The sequence below is a fragment of the Vigna radiata genome, chromosome 6, assembly GCF_000741045.1.
Source record: "Vigna radiata var. radiata cultivar VC1973A chromosome 6, Vradiata_ver6, whole genome shotgun sequence".
In the NCBI taxonomy this organism is placed as follows: Eukaryota; Viridiplantae; Streptophyta; class Magnoliopsida; order Fabales; family Fabaceae; genus Vigna; species Vigna radiata.
The window spans coordinates 25,107,890-25,123,759 of NC_028356.1; the positions used below are offsets into that span (position 1 = coordinate 25,107,890).

Here is a 15,870-nt window from a genome sequence, read left to right on the forward strand (position 1 = left end):
ATATATATATATTATTTTTTTCTTTTCTGATAACAAAATCTGTTGATCTCTTTCATTTCTTGATATTTTAGTTGAAGCATCTTAATAAGGAGTGAAACTGTAAAGTAATGATGCTAAAAACAAAACGTTTGCCCCGTCTTGCTGAAATTTGAGGTGTATGAGCCAAACAAAGAACTTTTCACTTTATTTGTTGAAGAAGTTATACCTCACAAATGAGAAGAGGATATTGACCAAGTTCAATCTCGCAGGGAAATCATAGCAACCAAAAAGGAATGATTTCGTTTCTAAGAAAACTCAACATCTCAACTATTCACTATAAAACGAGAACAATAATCAACAAACATTCATTCAATTTGCTGAAATTGAAGGCAAAGAAAATATAAAGAGAAATTGAACCAAAGAGAAAGGGTTAGAAGATGTCCATCTTCCAAGATGTGGAAGCCAAATATGATACAGAGGAATCGCCAGAATCAATCATCCTGCGCGTTCATCTTCCTGATGGTTCTTTTCGTTTATTAATTCTTATACTTTGTTTCATTTACTAAATTTATCAATTATTGATTTTTCTGTTAAATTAATCATTTAAAAAGGAATCAATTAATGCATAAGAATATTATATTTATGTTTTAGTCATCATTTACTGTTTATGTGCATTAAATCTTAAAATATTTATTCTTTTCTACTATTTTAAGGAAACATATATATATATTTAGTTACATAGAGAAATATAATCTTGTGCTTTAAAAAGTTTCGGCTGTGAATAAAATGAATAATATATAAATAAATAAAAAAGTTATAAACAAATAGATTTAAGATTTTCGGATATTTTAGTCTTTTTATTTACATGTATTAGTTTATATAGTTCATTAGAGTTGGATTTCTATGGTACTTATCTCGGAATTGCTATTTTGTTAAAAGCAGTAGAAAAAAAAAATTATTTGAGAGAGATCCTTTATCAATTTCTTTAATAACTTTATCTACTTTTTTTAATAACTTTTTACAATAGTCTATTAGTTATTATTTTATTGGTCATTATATTTAAAACGAACTAATCACAAATTATCATATAAATTTTTATAAAAAAAGTTATAAAAAAAAATTATTAAAAAATATTTTCTATATTTTTTATTTCGTTTTTCTTCATTTTTGGAGTTTGAGTTGAAGACTTTCCATTTTTGTAACCATGTGCGTGTGGTTTCCCATGATACAGGTTTTGCACGTGAGCATGTGGGTGCTAAGGTTGAATACGGTTTTGCAAGGGTTAGAGTTCATGGTGAACGATCTCTTGGAAACAATATAAGGGTCCGTTTCAATACATTGTATCAAGTTCCAGATTATTGTGACATGAACAAGATTAAGGGAAAGGTTGATGGAAAAACTGTCACCATAACAATACCAACTATTCCATATAAAGTCCCTAAAAAAAAGGAGACACAAGAACCTCCTAAAGAACCACCACAAGAAACAGAAGCAAACAACACTGTGGATGAAAACCAAGATGCTTCTACTCCTGCAGATGATAACCAGGAGAAAACCAAACCAACAAATGAGAATGAAGAACAGGTTGATCATGAGACTTCAACTCCACCAAATGCCAAACAAGAAGAGGCTATGCATCAAAAGGGTCAAGGGGAAGCTGAAGAAAAATCTGCAACAACCCAAGTTAAAAGTGAAAAACCAGTTGATCAAGAGAAACCAACCCCAACAAAGGACACAGAAGAGTCTAAGTCTCAAGAGGGTCAAGAAGAAACCCCCCCAAAAGATGATAGTACAAAAGTTGATCATGATGGATCAACTTCAACCCCACAAGAACATACAAAGGAATCTATGCCTCAAAAGGGTCAAGAGGAAACTCCCCAAGAAGCTACCTTTTCAAATAATGACAACCTTCAGGGAGAGGAAAATCATGCTGAGGAAGAGCAAAAGGCTATTGGAAAGGAAGAAAGTGAAGAAGAGCATTCCAAGAAGGGATTTGAATCAGGAAAGGCACATGAAAAGGATGAGGAAATCAAAGAAGGAAAAGGGTTAAGAACATTTGAAGGAGACAAAATGAATGGTAAAATTGGCAATGATGTTGGAGACAAGGGTGATGAGAAGGCCATGCCTGAATCAACAAGGTCTAGAATTAAGGAAGTGGCTGCTTCTGCTTCTCAAGCTGTGACTGGTCTAGCTAAGAGGTTTAATGAAGAAGATAAACAAAAGATTATATACATGGGTGCAGCAGTTCTTGTGGTGGCACTAGGAGTTTATGCTACCTACAAGCTTCGTTCACGTAGACCATAGAGAAATCAATGGCATCATATCAATTTCCTTTCACATGGTTTCTTGTTAAAAACACTTTCCTCTATAAATAAGGACTTGCAAATGAACATTACCATATAACTAATTTGTGTATACTGTTAACTGCTGTATGGGGTTTCTGCTCAAAACATATGCTTAGCAGTGATATTTGTTTGTGCTACTTGTAATATAAAGATAATTGGTTTTTTCAAATATTTTTTTAAACATAAATTTAAACAGATAAATAAAATATGACATATATCCTGATGTCAAAAAGTTATTAAAAAGAATTGTCAAAATATCATTATTATAAAAAAATTAAGTAACCCCACAATTTTAACTCATCTCCGTGCGTATGCATGAAAATAACCCACAATCAAAACACACATGTAATAGTCTTTTAAAAATTACATGACATTTTAACCATTTATGTAGATTATATGGTATTAGTATAAAAGAAGCATGCCATGATTTTAAATTTTGTGTTTTCTTACTTTTAAAGAAAATAAATTAATAATACTGGTTCCCACGAAAATAAAGTAATAAGTTACTCTTAGTATATTATGTTTTTGAAATATACAAATAAGTAATAGTTATTTTTAGTATTTGAATAGTTTATCTCTATTTTTTAATTTTAACATATAATTAAAGATAAAATAAAAATATTAATGGAAGTCTTTTTATATAGGTATAAATGACAGCTATTTTACAGTACCTATAAAATTTTTGAATATCAATGTTATTTTGCATAAACCCTCAAAAGACCTCAATTTCAATGTAATCTGGAATCTTGTTACATATCTTGTAGGAAAACACCAACCTTTATTCATCAAAGGAATTGTTGAACCACTAAACAAAAACTCCAAAGTAGTTATAATCATGATCCTACTAAAAAAGAGAAAAAAAATGTAAACATAATTTAAATACGCTGTGGATAGCTCGGTTTATCAACAAATGTTAAATTCTTAACTAAAATATAAAAATGCATGTAAAAGCAGTAGTTCAAATGACTTTAAAATGTCTTTCAACATATCTATGTAAACAATGAAAATGCATAAAAGCTCACATACAAATTCAAAGACTCATACTAATAAATTAAGTTAAAATTACAAGTGTTTATAGGTAGTAAAAAGTACTAAAAAGAAAAACAACCTATCCAACTCTAGATCATTACTATAATAATCAATTCAAGATAAAATAATAATAGTAATAATAATAGCGTTCCACACTATCTTTGTTCCCTTCATTATACTCGGCACCTCTCCATCTTTTTTTCATGGTATTCTTTATCTATAATCCAATTATATCATCTAACCGCATATCATTAAAGTTATACACAAGTTCTCCTAGGCTGCTTCTTGGTTAATTCATACCAAAACCAAATCCTCCATACTCTTTTGTTTCAAATGGGTTCATTTCTTTGTATGGACCTAAAAAGATACAAATACAAAAAATCAATTGCATGTATATTATTGTAAAACTTTCCAATTTAAAATGCACTCAAAATATACTTACATCCATATGGATTGCATGTCAACTTTATATTTGAAAAGAAAACTTCTAGAACTCCATATTCACACATGATTCACGCCATTATGGTGACTGAATACAAAACTAAAAATATATTTTCAGAACTTCTCTATTAAAAAAAATATATATGCATATTTCAAGTAGTGAAAGATTTCAAAAATACTTCTAACTTATATTCAAATAAACTCGACATAGTTTTTGTATTAACTACAATTGTTGCCATCAAAACACCTTCAAGCCTTCAATCTAAGCATCAATCTTAGTTATTTTTACAATACTTACGACAATTTCTTTTATTATCAACTTTTAACTTCAAAATTAACTTTAAATCTACAACTAGCTAGTATAACTGAGATAAGATAGTTTGATCAAAAAGTACAAGAATGGAGTTGTTTATTTAATGCTTCATTAATGAAATACTTAAGAAGCATATATCTGAAAACTGAAATTACATTTTAAACAAAGACTTACCAAAAATTAAACTGAATTGGTAACTTGTTTACCTTTCATAGACACCCTTCAAGGCATTTTGCATTATCTCGTCATCAATCCATTTCCTCATACATCATGGTTGCCCTCTCTAATCCAAATCATCCAAAATAAACCCTTTGTTTGGATAAGTCCCCTCAAATAAATCAGAATATTTTCTTAAAACTAAGGTTATGTTGAAAAACTAAACTTATACCAAACTAAACTACATTTGAGAAAACTCATGTTCTGAAAAAAAAATAAATAAACGCCCCTATACTCAATTGTGTAAACTGCATTGAATTATAACTAATGAAATTGAAAAATAAGTTTTAAGATCATGCACATTTGAAAATAGTTCAAACATTTTAAATAGTTTAAATCATTCAGATTAGTCTATTTGCCTTATTTCATATGCAATTCTATACTAGATAAATCATTTCAATTCAATCACACTACATATAAAAGTTTAGTTCAATTCTATACTAGATAAGTTCAATTTATGCAATTTGTCCACCTCAAAATCAACCAAACATTTTCATTCAGATAATATATACTGTGTATATAAAAACGTTGGACTTTTAAGTGTAGTAAACGGTCCTTTTAAAGTCAGCCTAACTATTTTTTCAAACAGTTTTTAAGAAAACTAAACTTAACCTTTTTAATAAATAGATCAAGCTCCTTGACTTATTTCCACAAGCTATTTCAAATGTGATAACCATCAATGAAGGTTAAAAAATTGTTCTATCACAAACAACAGACTTAGTTGAAACCAAAGAGTGGTAAGGGAGAATTTTCTTTGTTCTAATTTATCTCATTAGCTCAAACATTCAGCGAAGAGAGAATATGGAAAATAAGGACGCTAAAATATCTCCCTAATAACATTAGAAGGATTTTGTATTTTAAGGGAAGTGAAAATAGCTCATGATTTTAAGAGGTACTAACAAAGTTATTCTTGAAATTTCTTCCTTTAGTAATACTTAAGATTACAATGATACATTAGAAATATTCTTCAATATCCTCCATAGTCATACATCACCCCTAACCACATGAATTACGTGGCATCCAAGCCTTGGTAAGCTAAAGAACCTGATTTATAATTAAAACATCTGGACCTATTTCCTCGTCAAAGGCAATCTGTTCGAAAAGCTAACCTAGCCTGAACCTGGTCCAGAAAAACTTGTAAACAAGCTAATAGGCCTTTAAAAATTGTTAGTAGTTATATTTTTAAGTTATCATTAGATGTAAATTATAATATATGTATTACGTATTATATGTTATTTACATAAATATAATATACAATTTTATATATTTATATATTTAAACAGACGTGTCCATCAAGCATAAAAGGCATGTCTACCAAGGGAAGATGAAGACAAAACACAAACCAGAAGAGAAAAAGGAGAAGTGGTGGTGTTAGGTTTCTTGGTGACAAGGAAGCTATATTCTATCTCAAAATAAACAATCTCAACAGATAAATTAATCCTAACAGTGAGAAAAACAGTTTTATTGAAGGGATAACATTGAAAACAATCAACGGAAAACATTCCCTTTCACAGGACAGATCCTTTTTTTCTAAAAACACGCCCGCTCCTTAAAAGACATAAGTGAAACAAAGCATCAAAGGAAACTGTCAACAACCAATGGAAACTACCCCTAACTGCTATTAAACTCCTCCTAACTCTCCCAACCACAACTTACTAACTTCTATGTTTATTTTTCCTAACGTAAACCATCCAACACTTATCAATACTGTTAGGCTCAACCCAATACCGTCAGGGTCAACCTTGTCCGCAAGGTTGAAGTCAGAAAATTGATCTCTAATCAATTCTTCTAATTCCCATGTTGCGCCGTCGGGATCCCTTCCTTCCATTCAATGAGTACTTGTGGAACACTGAGACGAGGCAAAGAGTGTAGTCTGCAATCTAAAACCATGAGAGGGACACAAATTGGTTCCTTGTATTGCAGCTCAATCGGGCAAATCCTTCTCCACCTGCAGATGGTGATTCCCCACTGTTGGCTTAAACTGGGAAACATGGAAAACTGGAATCCATCCTTGCGGATTATGGTAATTGCAAACGAAAAGTGACTTGGCCAACCTGCCTGATGACTAAAAAAAGTCCATAATACCTGGGTGTAAGTTTAGGATGTAATCTAGCCAGCATAGACATCTATTTGTGTGGTCTAATATTCAAAAATACCCAATCTTCGTCAATTTCATCCCTTTTTCCCACTTTGTCTCCATACACAGACCCTCTTTCTATATTTTTCATTTTTCGTGACAAATCCACCATCATGTCACTAAGCCTCTAAAAATTGGCTCAGTACTCCTCCCTTGATTCTTCCATCGCACAAGCATTTTCAGTGACCAATCTCTCCACTACACTCATGCAACTCTCCATATCTCATTGTTCATATGATCTGGTAGGTCAGACCAATTCTTAGGTTTCTTGGTGACAAGGAACCTATATTCTATCTCAAAATAAACAATATCAAAAGATAAATGAATCCTCATAGTGAGGAAAACAATTTTATTGAAGGGAAAACACTGAAAACAATCAACTGCAGTCAAGGGAAAACATTCCCTTTTACAGGACAGACCCTGTTTTTCTAATAAAACACTCAACAACGAGCCAAATACATGGCCCCCTCCTTAAAAGACATAAACTAAACAAAAACGAAACAAAGCATCAAAGGAAACCATAACAATCAATGGAAACTACCCCTAACTGCTATTAAACTCCTCCTAACTCCCCTAACCACCACTTACGAACTTCTATGTTTATTTTTCCTAATGTAAAAATTCCAAGACCTATCAGGAGGGAAGAGGTCAAAATGTGCAGGACAAATAAGTTTGAAAATCTTGACTATATGGAAAAAGGGTGGTCTCAAATAATTGATTTTCTGGGATAGCAGGATCAGTGTATGCTAGAGATTTTATGCTCAATATCACGTAATCCGACCAATCATCCTAAAACATATTTGAAGAGCAGTGTAAGATTGTTGGGTGCTAGAAAAATATTGGATCATGCCACTTCCGTAACTGTATATTAAACAAAATAGGGGGCAGTACATTAGACCACAGACAATTTAAACAATGTGGCACACATCATAAAAAAATGCAGAATGCAATTTATAAATGATACAAAAGATCACAAAGCAAAACATTGAACATGACAAAAGGGGCGTGGATTTTGCATTAACCTCAAAAAACTGCTCCCCAAACTAGTTAATAATTGCTAGAAAAATTACATTGTGCTAGAAAAATAAAACTAGTTGAGAAATTTATTTAGTATTGCTATCCCAAAGGTTCAACAAGTTAACATTGGTCATTCAAACAAGTCCATATAAACTCAAACCTATACGAAAAAAATTGTCACCAATGAGGATGGCCACAAAAAAAGAACTAAAGGAAGCACCAGCCTTCACTAGCCACCATAGGTCATGAAAGAGAAGGAGGGAAGTTTAAATAAAGCTATGCAAATGTAAAAACAATTAAGAAATGAAAACCAAACAAAAACAAAAATTGATAAAAGAATTGTGGTTTTGTAAACAAGAATTTTGTAACCTACAATCATTCACCAGAAATCCCATCACCATGAAAACTGTTACCATTATCTTGATCAACCAAAGATTTGTTCTTGGGTTTTGCCAATTTGCTTGATTTTGAAGATTTCTTAACTTTTTCTGCTTGCAATTCCAACACCTTCTCTGAAGGTTTTCTCTTTCTTTTAAAGCGCCCAGCATCGTCTTCATAAAATTGAAAAATAAAACACTATTATTGAAGCCAGCATTAGAGTCAAAAGGTACATACCATAAAAATGCATACACAATACATTGACATTTCAACCACACCAGGAATAAAAAGGGAAACTTCTAAGCCAGTACACTGGAAAAAATTTGGGGACCTTGAAATTTATTAGAACCATAATCACCAAGCTAATTGGTCCTATTCTAATTAACATGTTAGACCTACCATTATACTTGGCTAGGAAGAAATAGAGCAAAAGAAAGCGAAAGAACACAAACAGTCATGCATTTTCCTTCTATTTGATTGAACAGAAATGTTGACTAAAAGAAAAAAAAATTAGAATCTTTTTCTCCTCAATTCTCTTCGACTCAAATTTCAGTTTTTTCACCCGTCATCATGTCTCCATTGTAGTAAACACAGACATGTAATTATCCAATTTCTTCAAGTAATAGACTTAATCAAGTGAAGTTTGACACTGCAAAGTTAAGCCTACGAGATAAGTTTACTGGCAAAGTTAAGCCTACGAGATAAGTTTACTGGCAAAGTTAGAAGATCATGATTCTATAACTTTTATTTTTTGGATTGGGAAATTAAAATTAGAATCTGTAATTTTTAAGAATCAAAATACTTTGATACAATCATATAATTCAAAGCATGTTATTACCTTCAAGAAGACTGGATGCGTGATTCATCATAAGTCCATTTGGTCCAGCTTCTTCTGAAGGGGATCCAGTGTTATTGCTGTCCAACAACTTCGAAGAACTTTCTGCACACTTGTCTTGTTGTTCCAGAGGATCACGACTAGGGGTTGCTGGCAAGAAACATAGCTCTTCTTGAGACATATCAGAATCACTGAAAGTGGCATCTTTCTCCACTGATATGATGTCAACTTCCTCATCTTCATTTACATCAGGAGCTTTCACCTGTGCAAGTATATTACATAAAAATAAATGGGCAAAAAAAAAAATAAAGATATCCATGACCAATCCAACAAAATAACATTTACCTTCTCAGTGTCAGGAATCAGATCAAATTCATCTTCACGCTCTACATACTCCTCATTTTCCTCAAGCTCCTTGAAGTCAGGAGCAAATGCACTCCAATTCTCCGTATAATCTTTTGCCCATATATAAACAAAGCCATTCAAGGAAACAGATACGACAAAAGGATGTACAGGATGCCATGCTAGATCAATAAGAGCTTCCTTTGGTCCTTCAAGGATTTTCACAAGATGCCCAGCTCTATCCCATATGTAAATTTTGTGCTCACCTTTACAAGCAGAACCACCGACTACCCACTCACCATCACCACTGAAACAAGGGGCTTTCCAGTGTACCTTTGTGATGGCATCTTGAAATTCCCGGAACAAAATTAAACATTTTGACCCAATGACCTTCAACTTCTCACTATTATTTACATCACCACAGTTCTCATTTAGTTCATCAAGGGTTCTGACCTCATCTTTCAGGGGCAGAAGGTTTTCATAGATCCTTATTACTCGATCATTGGAGTTCGTGAGTAGATACTGCCCATTCCTGCTGAACACAATGTTCTTTACAACAGAACCACCGGTGATTGGGACTACAGCACGCACTTCACCATTTTTGTAATCAATAACAAGAATTTCACCTTTTGAGTTTCCCAAATAAACCAGAGTCCCGTATTTGTTAAAACAAGCAGCGGTTGGTGTAAAGGAGGTGATTCCATCAGAAGACTTATTGCGTGAGGGAGGGATTAGTCCATTGCTTGTCTCTGACACAGAAACCTTAAGCAAAGTTGAGTTTCCTGTATTCAGGTCAACAATCATAGGAGCACATGAAAGAGGACATGCTAAGCAAAGAGATGGTGTTGAAGATCCTGGATGAAGACGCGCTTGTAGAGGGGTTTGTTGCAAAACTATTCGTGTTATCTTCTTACCACTCATAACATCCCACAAAATTAATGATTTGTCAGCAGCAGATACCAGAATTCGATGACCATACTTTGACCAACAGATGCTAGTTATGGGGGAAGAACATTCATTATCATGAAGAATCTTAGCGATGCCTCTTGTTTCAAAATCCCAAATAACGCAACTTCCATCATTGCACCCAGCTAGTTCAATTGTGCAAATCATGATCAAAATGAGAAAATTGATATCATACAATAACTTTTGAACAAATAGCACACATCATGGAAATAAGTCCATGCTTCAGAAATGAAGTGCCACAATTTTCAAAGAAAATCTACCAATAATTTTTTCTTGAAATCTAATCAGAAAAATAGAAATATGTCAAAATCAAATCAAATCAGACTACTTTTTCAAAATTCTTGAACTTGACGAGATTGTCCATGCTCCATTATGGCAAACTAAATATAAAATTAGAATAACTATCAGATTGGCATAATCCATAACAGAAATTGATACTTTAAAATATAAACCCACAAAAGTTGCTCCACAGGGAAAAAAAATTCAAAAGGAAGACAAATCAGAGATGGTTCAGAAAAAGTTTGACACAATTGTCCGATCAACAGAAACCGAGAGTCAAAGTAACTGATGAATAGTTATTTCTCGCCTGCAATCATATTGCATTTAGTTCATTGATCTTAAATTGTTCATACCATTAACTTTAAAGTGCATGCAATAATTACAAATGTTTAATAACCAACTCTATTGGTAGATTAAGTGGTTCATGAGTCACATGCTAAAATGCATGTATAGTTCATCGGTATCAATGTGTAGCAGTAACAAGTATATCAAGAGTCTATATAAAGGGTGGTATAAAGAACCTAAGTACTACATTTCTAGATAATTTCCTGAAGAGCGATGGTAGAAATGGTATTTATGGGTGATTTGATATATGATAGGTCCAATAAACCTAGTTAGAATAGACTAAGAAAACCTAGCTAGGATAGGATCTTAGAGAGTATATTTCAAATTTAACTTGAGAGTAAGGCCCTTATGCCATGGTGAGAATAGTATAAGTATATATGGGTGATTTGATAAACATAGGTTCAACAGACCTAGTTAGATTAGACTAAAAAACATAATTAAAGTAGGATCTGATAGTAACATAGGAAATGAATTTTTAAGTTCAACTCAATTTTACATAACCGGTTTGCAAAGAGAAGTTTGCATCTACTTATGTACTATCATTTGAACCTATCAATTTCAGATAATAAAAAAATAAAAAATACTTATATTAGTTCTCTCAACAACTTACGTCCCTCTAAATTCAATAAATCATACAATGAACAGGACTTGCATATAAATTTAGCTTATTTTTCTACAGAAGACGAAGCTTAGAAATTAACATGAATAAACAAACAACCACATCATGCATATCATGTTTATACCGTGCATTGACATCAATTGCATGATTACTACATTGGGCGAAAATGTTTGAGTAGATTTTACTATTTCTCCATCAACGGGCCAACGAAAAAAAATAAATTAAACACAGAACTCCACTCTGCGCTTAATGCTAAAATCTCAAGTTCAATATAACCCCATAAGCAAAACTATCAAACAAAAAACACCTGAACAAAAATAATGTTCTTGTCTTGGGTAAAAGAAATATACTAAGCAAAGTTGGTTACTTTAACCTTGAAATCGCCACTTAAAGCATAAAAAAGAATTTTAACCACATTACATCTTTAAAATTAAAAGACAAAAACGTTGTATAGGACTACAGGATAATACCCAAAAACAACCATATCATAAAACAACACTGAAGAGAAAGGGAGAGAGACATAGAGAAAAGAATAGAGAGGCTACCCGCAAGAAGGGTACCACGGCGATTAAAGGCAATGCATTTCATACAGCCATGTTCTAAATACTCTTCTATGACTTCTGGGAAATCACCCTGCAAAGGATCTTCAACATAGTGCACACGCAGACAATGAAGAAAATAAGAGACAATGAAAAAAAACAAGAGTGACATATAGTAAAAACCAATGAGAGAAGAGAAAGCCGAACCAATGATGGAGGCGTTCATCGTAGAGACGGATTCCGATCACCGTCAAGTCACTCTCCCGGAAGGGCTCTCCAGAAACGTTCTAGTCCTCAGAGAAATTCAAGCTATAGTGAATTTTCTTAAACCGCAGACTGTCTTCCTGGAGTTGTGCTCCAGTCGTGTTGCTATACTTACCATTCAAAATCTCAAGGTACCCACCTTGGGAGAAATGGTTATAATGTTGAAAAAAAAACAAAACATGTTTGAAGTGCTTTATGGCTGGTTCCTTGCTAAGATCGCTAGTAAACTTGAGGTCTTTCCTGACTCTGAGTTTCGTGTGGCATATGAAGAAGCCATCAAGTATGGCGGCAGCGGAAAATGGTCCGACCAGTTGTAGCTTGCCGGTTTGGAGGAAAGGGAGGCTGCCTGCTTAGAAATAAAACCTAAAAGGGTTTGGGGCTTGGGCTAACCGCTGCCGGATTTGGGGAAGGTTTCAACATCTACACCCATATCTTTATTTAGTTGATTTATTTATTTATTTATTTTATCTATTTGTTTGATTGTTTATTAGGCTGTTTCGTTTTTTTATTTTATTTTCTTTACTCTTAATATTTGTTTGTCTATTATAATATCTGTCTTGTGTTTTATATTTTATTAATTGGATTTGTTTATTTTAAACTTCAACTTTATTTGTTAACAAAAAACGACGCAACAATCATAAAAACTAAAAGACAAAACATGAAATGCAAAATTACAAAAATGGTTTTAATGTGCTTTTAACATTTAGCAGATAGAGTTTTAATTTATTATTTGTTTGTTGACCTTTTTAAAGAAATCCTTACATAAATAATTTTGTTGTTTCATTTTTAATATTTAGGTAAATAATACAAAATCCTTATTAAGATATAATTACTTTTTTATAACTTTATTTTATTTTAAATGCTTATGTAAATATCATAAAATATAAAAATAACATAACAAGTAATGGTTTGAATATTCGTGCGATCGTCCTTGTCAGTCTACTACTTAATATCTTTAATCTAAAAAATTAAATAATATATAAGTATTCATAGGATCGTTCGTATCAACCTAGTACTTAATATCTCTAATCTAAAAAATTAAATAATTGAATAAGTACTCGTGCGATCATCAATATCAGCCTAATACTTAATATCTATAATCTAAAAAAATTAAATAATGGTATAGGTAATCGTGTGATCACCTGCATCACCCTAGTACTTAACACTCTCAATCTAAATACTTAAATAATGGTTTGAGTGCTCGAGCGATCATCCGCATCAATCTAGTACTCAATACCCTCAGGTTTCCCAAATAAGTAAATAACGATATGAGTACTCGTGTGATCGTTCACATCGTCCTAGTACTTAATATCGTCCTTTCTTTTTAAAAAATAATTAAAAATATTCAAATATCATTCTAAAGGTATGAGTACTTGTGTGACTGCCCGCGTCGGCCTAGTACTCATTACCTCTTTTTTCTCAAAAATACAAAAATAAATATAAAATCTTCAAAAAAACTAAAAATATCCACATGTTCAAACAAACCAACAATCTTTCAGTTAGAACTACATGATCATTGATTCTCCATCAAAAGTGGAGATACATAGGAGCAAGGCTAGTCTTTGTCAGGTTCATTTCCCAAAAATCTGAAATCGTTTCAAAACAAATTTTCCAACAATTTCCAAACAGACTTCTCAAACAGTTTCAAAAGAACTACATAACCCTGATTTCTCATTTTGAATGAGAATACGTAGGAGCAAGGTCAATGCTTGTCAGGTCCCAAAAACTAAAAAATATATTTTGTTTCTTTGTAATGTCTTTTTTAAGGATAATTAAACATTTTGAAAACCACATCACATTCGCGTATTTAATTAAAGGTACTGCCTTTGCTTAGGCGCGGTAGGGTGTTAATACCTTCCCTACGGTAATCGACTCTCGAACCTAGAATCCGGTTTTCACAAACCATGCCTTATCATTTTATGGTTTTTCCGTACTTTTCCATAATAAACTATGGTGGCGACTCCAAATCTCTTTTTCAAACCCGCGTCTTTTTTTTTGGATCGTCGACCGTCGCGATTCCGGTTGTGACAGATGGCGACTCCGCTGGGGACATGTGACAGTTAAGCCATTTAATTAGATGCACAAATGCGATGTGGTTTTGCTTTATGGTTTTTGTCCCCTTCCTGTTTCGTACTTGTATATTCTTATCTTTGTTTGATATTTGAAATGATTGTATGTGAGAAGTTTTTCTTGTTTTTACATTTGAAATAATTGTTGGATGTTGAAACTTAGGATAGATGACATGCTTATATCTCCCTGGGAGAATTTTCTGGTTGTTTTGCAGGTAAGGGTTTGGGTATGCATTACATTCTCCCTTCACACATGCACTATGCATATCATGAGTAGGGCCCTATACCCAGGTTCGAGTGTAACTTAGAATTAGAGGGGTTGTGTAGCGGTGCCACTTGGGACATACTTCCTGTTTGGCTATCGTGAGAACCCCAACTAGAGTATGTTCTCTTCATTTGTGTCTTCACACCTAGTTGATTACTCAACTGTTGTGGAGATGCTCTGAAGGGGGCCATAACTCTAGTGATTGTTGATCTTTAGGTTCAAGAAACCATCTTTGTGAGATTGCATATACTTAACCTTGAATTTTAAGTGTCAGACATTTTCTAGGGCACAAATGGAGATGTGTGTAGTCTCATAACCCAAATTTTTTGCTTAACAAAACCACGCACCTTGTGCAAATCATTATATCTCTTTATACATCTTTTTCTTTTCTTTTTTTCTTTGTTACTCATGTTTTTCATGGTCTTGTCACATTTTGTGGATTCTAGTAAGGAAATTATAAATTTGTGATTAAGTCCTCAAGGTAAAGATGGAAATTAACATGGATATTGAGTCAAGGGGCATTCGAGTTCATACATTTTGATGAAAAGATACACATAAAAGCAAAGGAGGGTTGTATTGGTGGCTTGAGGGATCTAGTGAGAAAAAGATAACCTTGAAAGATGCATTCAAGAAGGTGTATAAGAATTTGTTGAGTCTGTCAGAGTGGAAGAATTTGGGCAAATCATAGATATACCTCTCAAGGAAAAAGCTCCATACAACTACCTTGAGCGGTATACCCATGTCTTTCGTCTAGCAAGAATCATAAAAGTAAACCCTATGAAGTTGGAGAGTGAATTCATACTTAAGGGTACAACAAGGGGCCTTACTCAAAGATACCTAGAGTGGTTCTTACATCGATTGATTAAGGGGGAAAAGAGAAACATTCATGAATGTATTGGCTCTTATCCCTTATGGTGTCATTCTCTTTCCTAATACCGGGGATTTTATTGACTACGCTGCCATGAATGCATTTGTGAGATACAAAGTTCGCTTTGAGAATCCAATCAATATTGTCCTAGCTAAAGCTTATGGGATCCTTGATTAGTGTTATAAGCTAAAGGGCGAGAAGATGTTATGTTGTTTACCAGTGTTGTATGTATGGGTCATCTCTTGCGTGAGTGAGGACGCCTTGAATGCCACATGTACCCTAGGTGAGCTACTACGGTTAAACCAAATATGAAAGGGGCAAATGAATGAACGCAACTCTGTGCAGGCTTAGAGGAGGAAAAGTTTAAATGGCGTGTTTTCTTGGCAGCAAAGGTTGTGTATCAAACACCATTGCAGGAGTTATCCTGATGTCCCCCTCATGGGTATCTGGTGTTGCATTAGTTACAATCCTATGTCAGGATAAAAACAATTTTGGGTATCCTACGAGGGGATCGCCAATGCCTACATCTCTTGCCACATCGTAGATCTTCAAAGGAAGGAACCGTTGTTGAAATGCTTCATCAAGTTAGAGATGCTTAACTCATTGTTTTTCGTTTGGAGGGAG

General features: G+C 33.3%; 2 protein-coding genes across 18 annotated transcripts; one reads left to right on the forward strand and one right to left on the reverse strand.

Moving 5' to 3' along the window:
• The first annotated feature begins 291 nt into the window (after nucleotides 1-291).
• LOC106764331 (neurofilament medium polypeptide) lies at nucleotides 292-2,469 on the forward strand. Its single transcript, XM_014648615.2, has 2 exons — nucleotides 292-501; nucleotides 1,211-2,469. The coding sequence occupies exons 1-2, from the start codon at nucleotides 417-419 to the stop codon at nucleotides 2,281-2,283; spliced, it is 1,158 nt and encodes a 385-aa protein (XP_014504101.1). The 5' UTR covers nucleotides 292-416; the 3' UTR covers nucleotides 2,284-2,469.
• Nucleotides 2,470-3,347: 878 nt separating this feature from the next.
• Nucleotides 3,348-12,457, reverse strand: LOC106764821 (protein RBL). Of its 17 annotated transcripts, none has more exons than XR_002668250.1 (8): nucleotides 11,988-12,457; nucleotides 11,787-11,885; nucleotides 9,036-10,123; nucleotides 8,694-8,952; nucleotides 7,891-8,028; nucleotides 4,314-4,390; nucleotides 3,796-3,882; nucleotides 3,348-3,710 (listed from the first exon to the last, which is right to left on the reverse strand). XR_002668250.1 is itself a non-coding variant. In XM_022782295.1 (7 exons), exons 1-6 carry the CDS (start codon nucleotides 12,004-12,006, stop codon nucleotides 4,356-4,358), a joined length of 1,638 nt encoding a protein of 545 aa, XP_022638016.1. In that variant the 5' UTR covers nucleotides 12,007-12,457; the 3' UTR covers nucleotides 3,348-3,710; nucleotides 4,314-4,355. The 17 variants fall into 17 exon arrangements, 8 of the variants coding, with proteins under 8 accessions (XP_022638016.1, XP_022638019.1, XP_022638020.1 ...); XR_002668248.1 differs by having other exon boundaries at nucleotides 3,796-3,894; XR_002668249.1 differs by having other exon boundaries at nucleotides 3,796-3,894; nucleotides 4,282-4,390.
• Nucleotides 12,458-15,870: the final 3,413 nt, after the last annotated feature.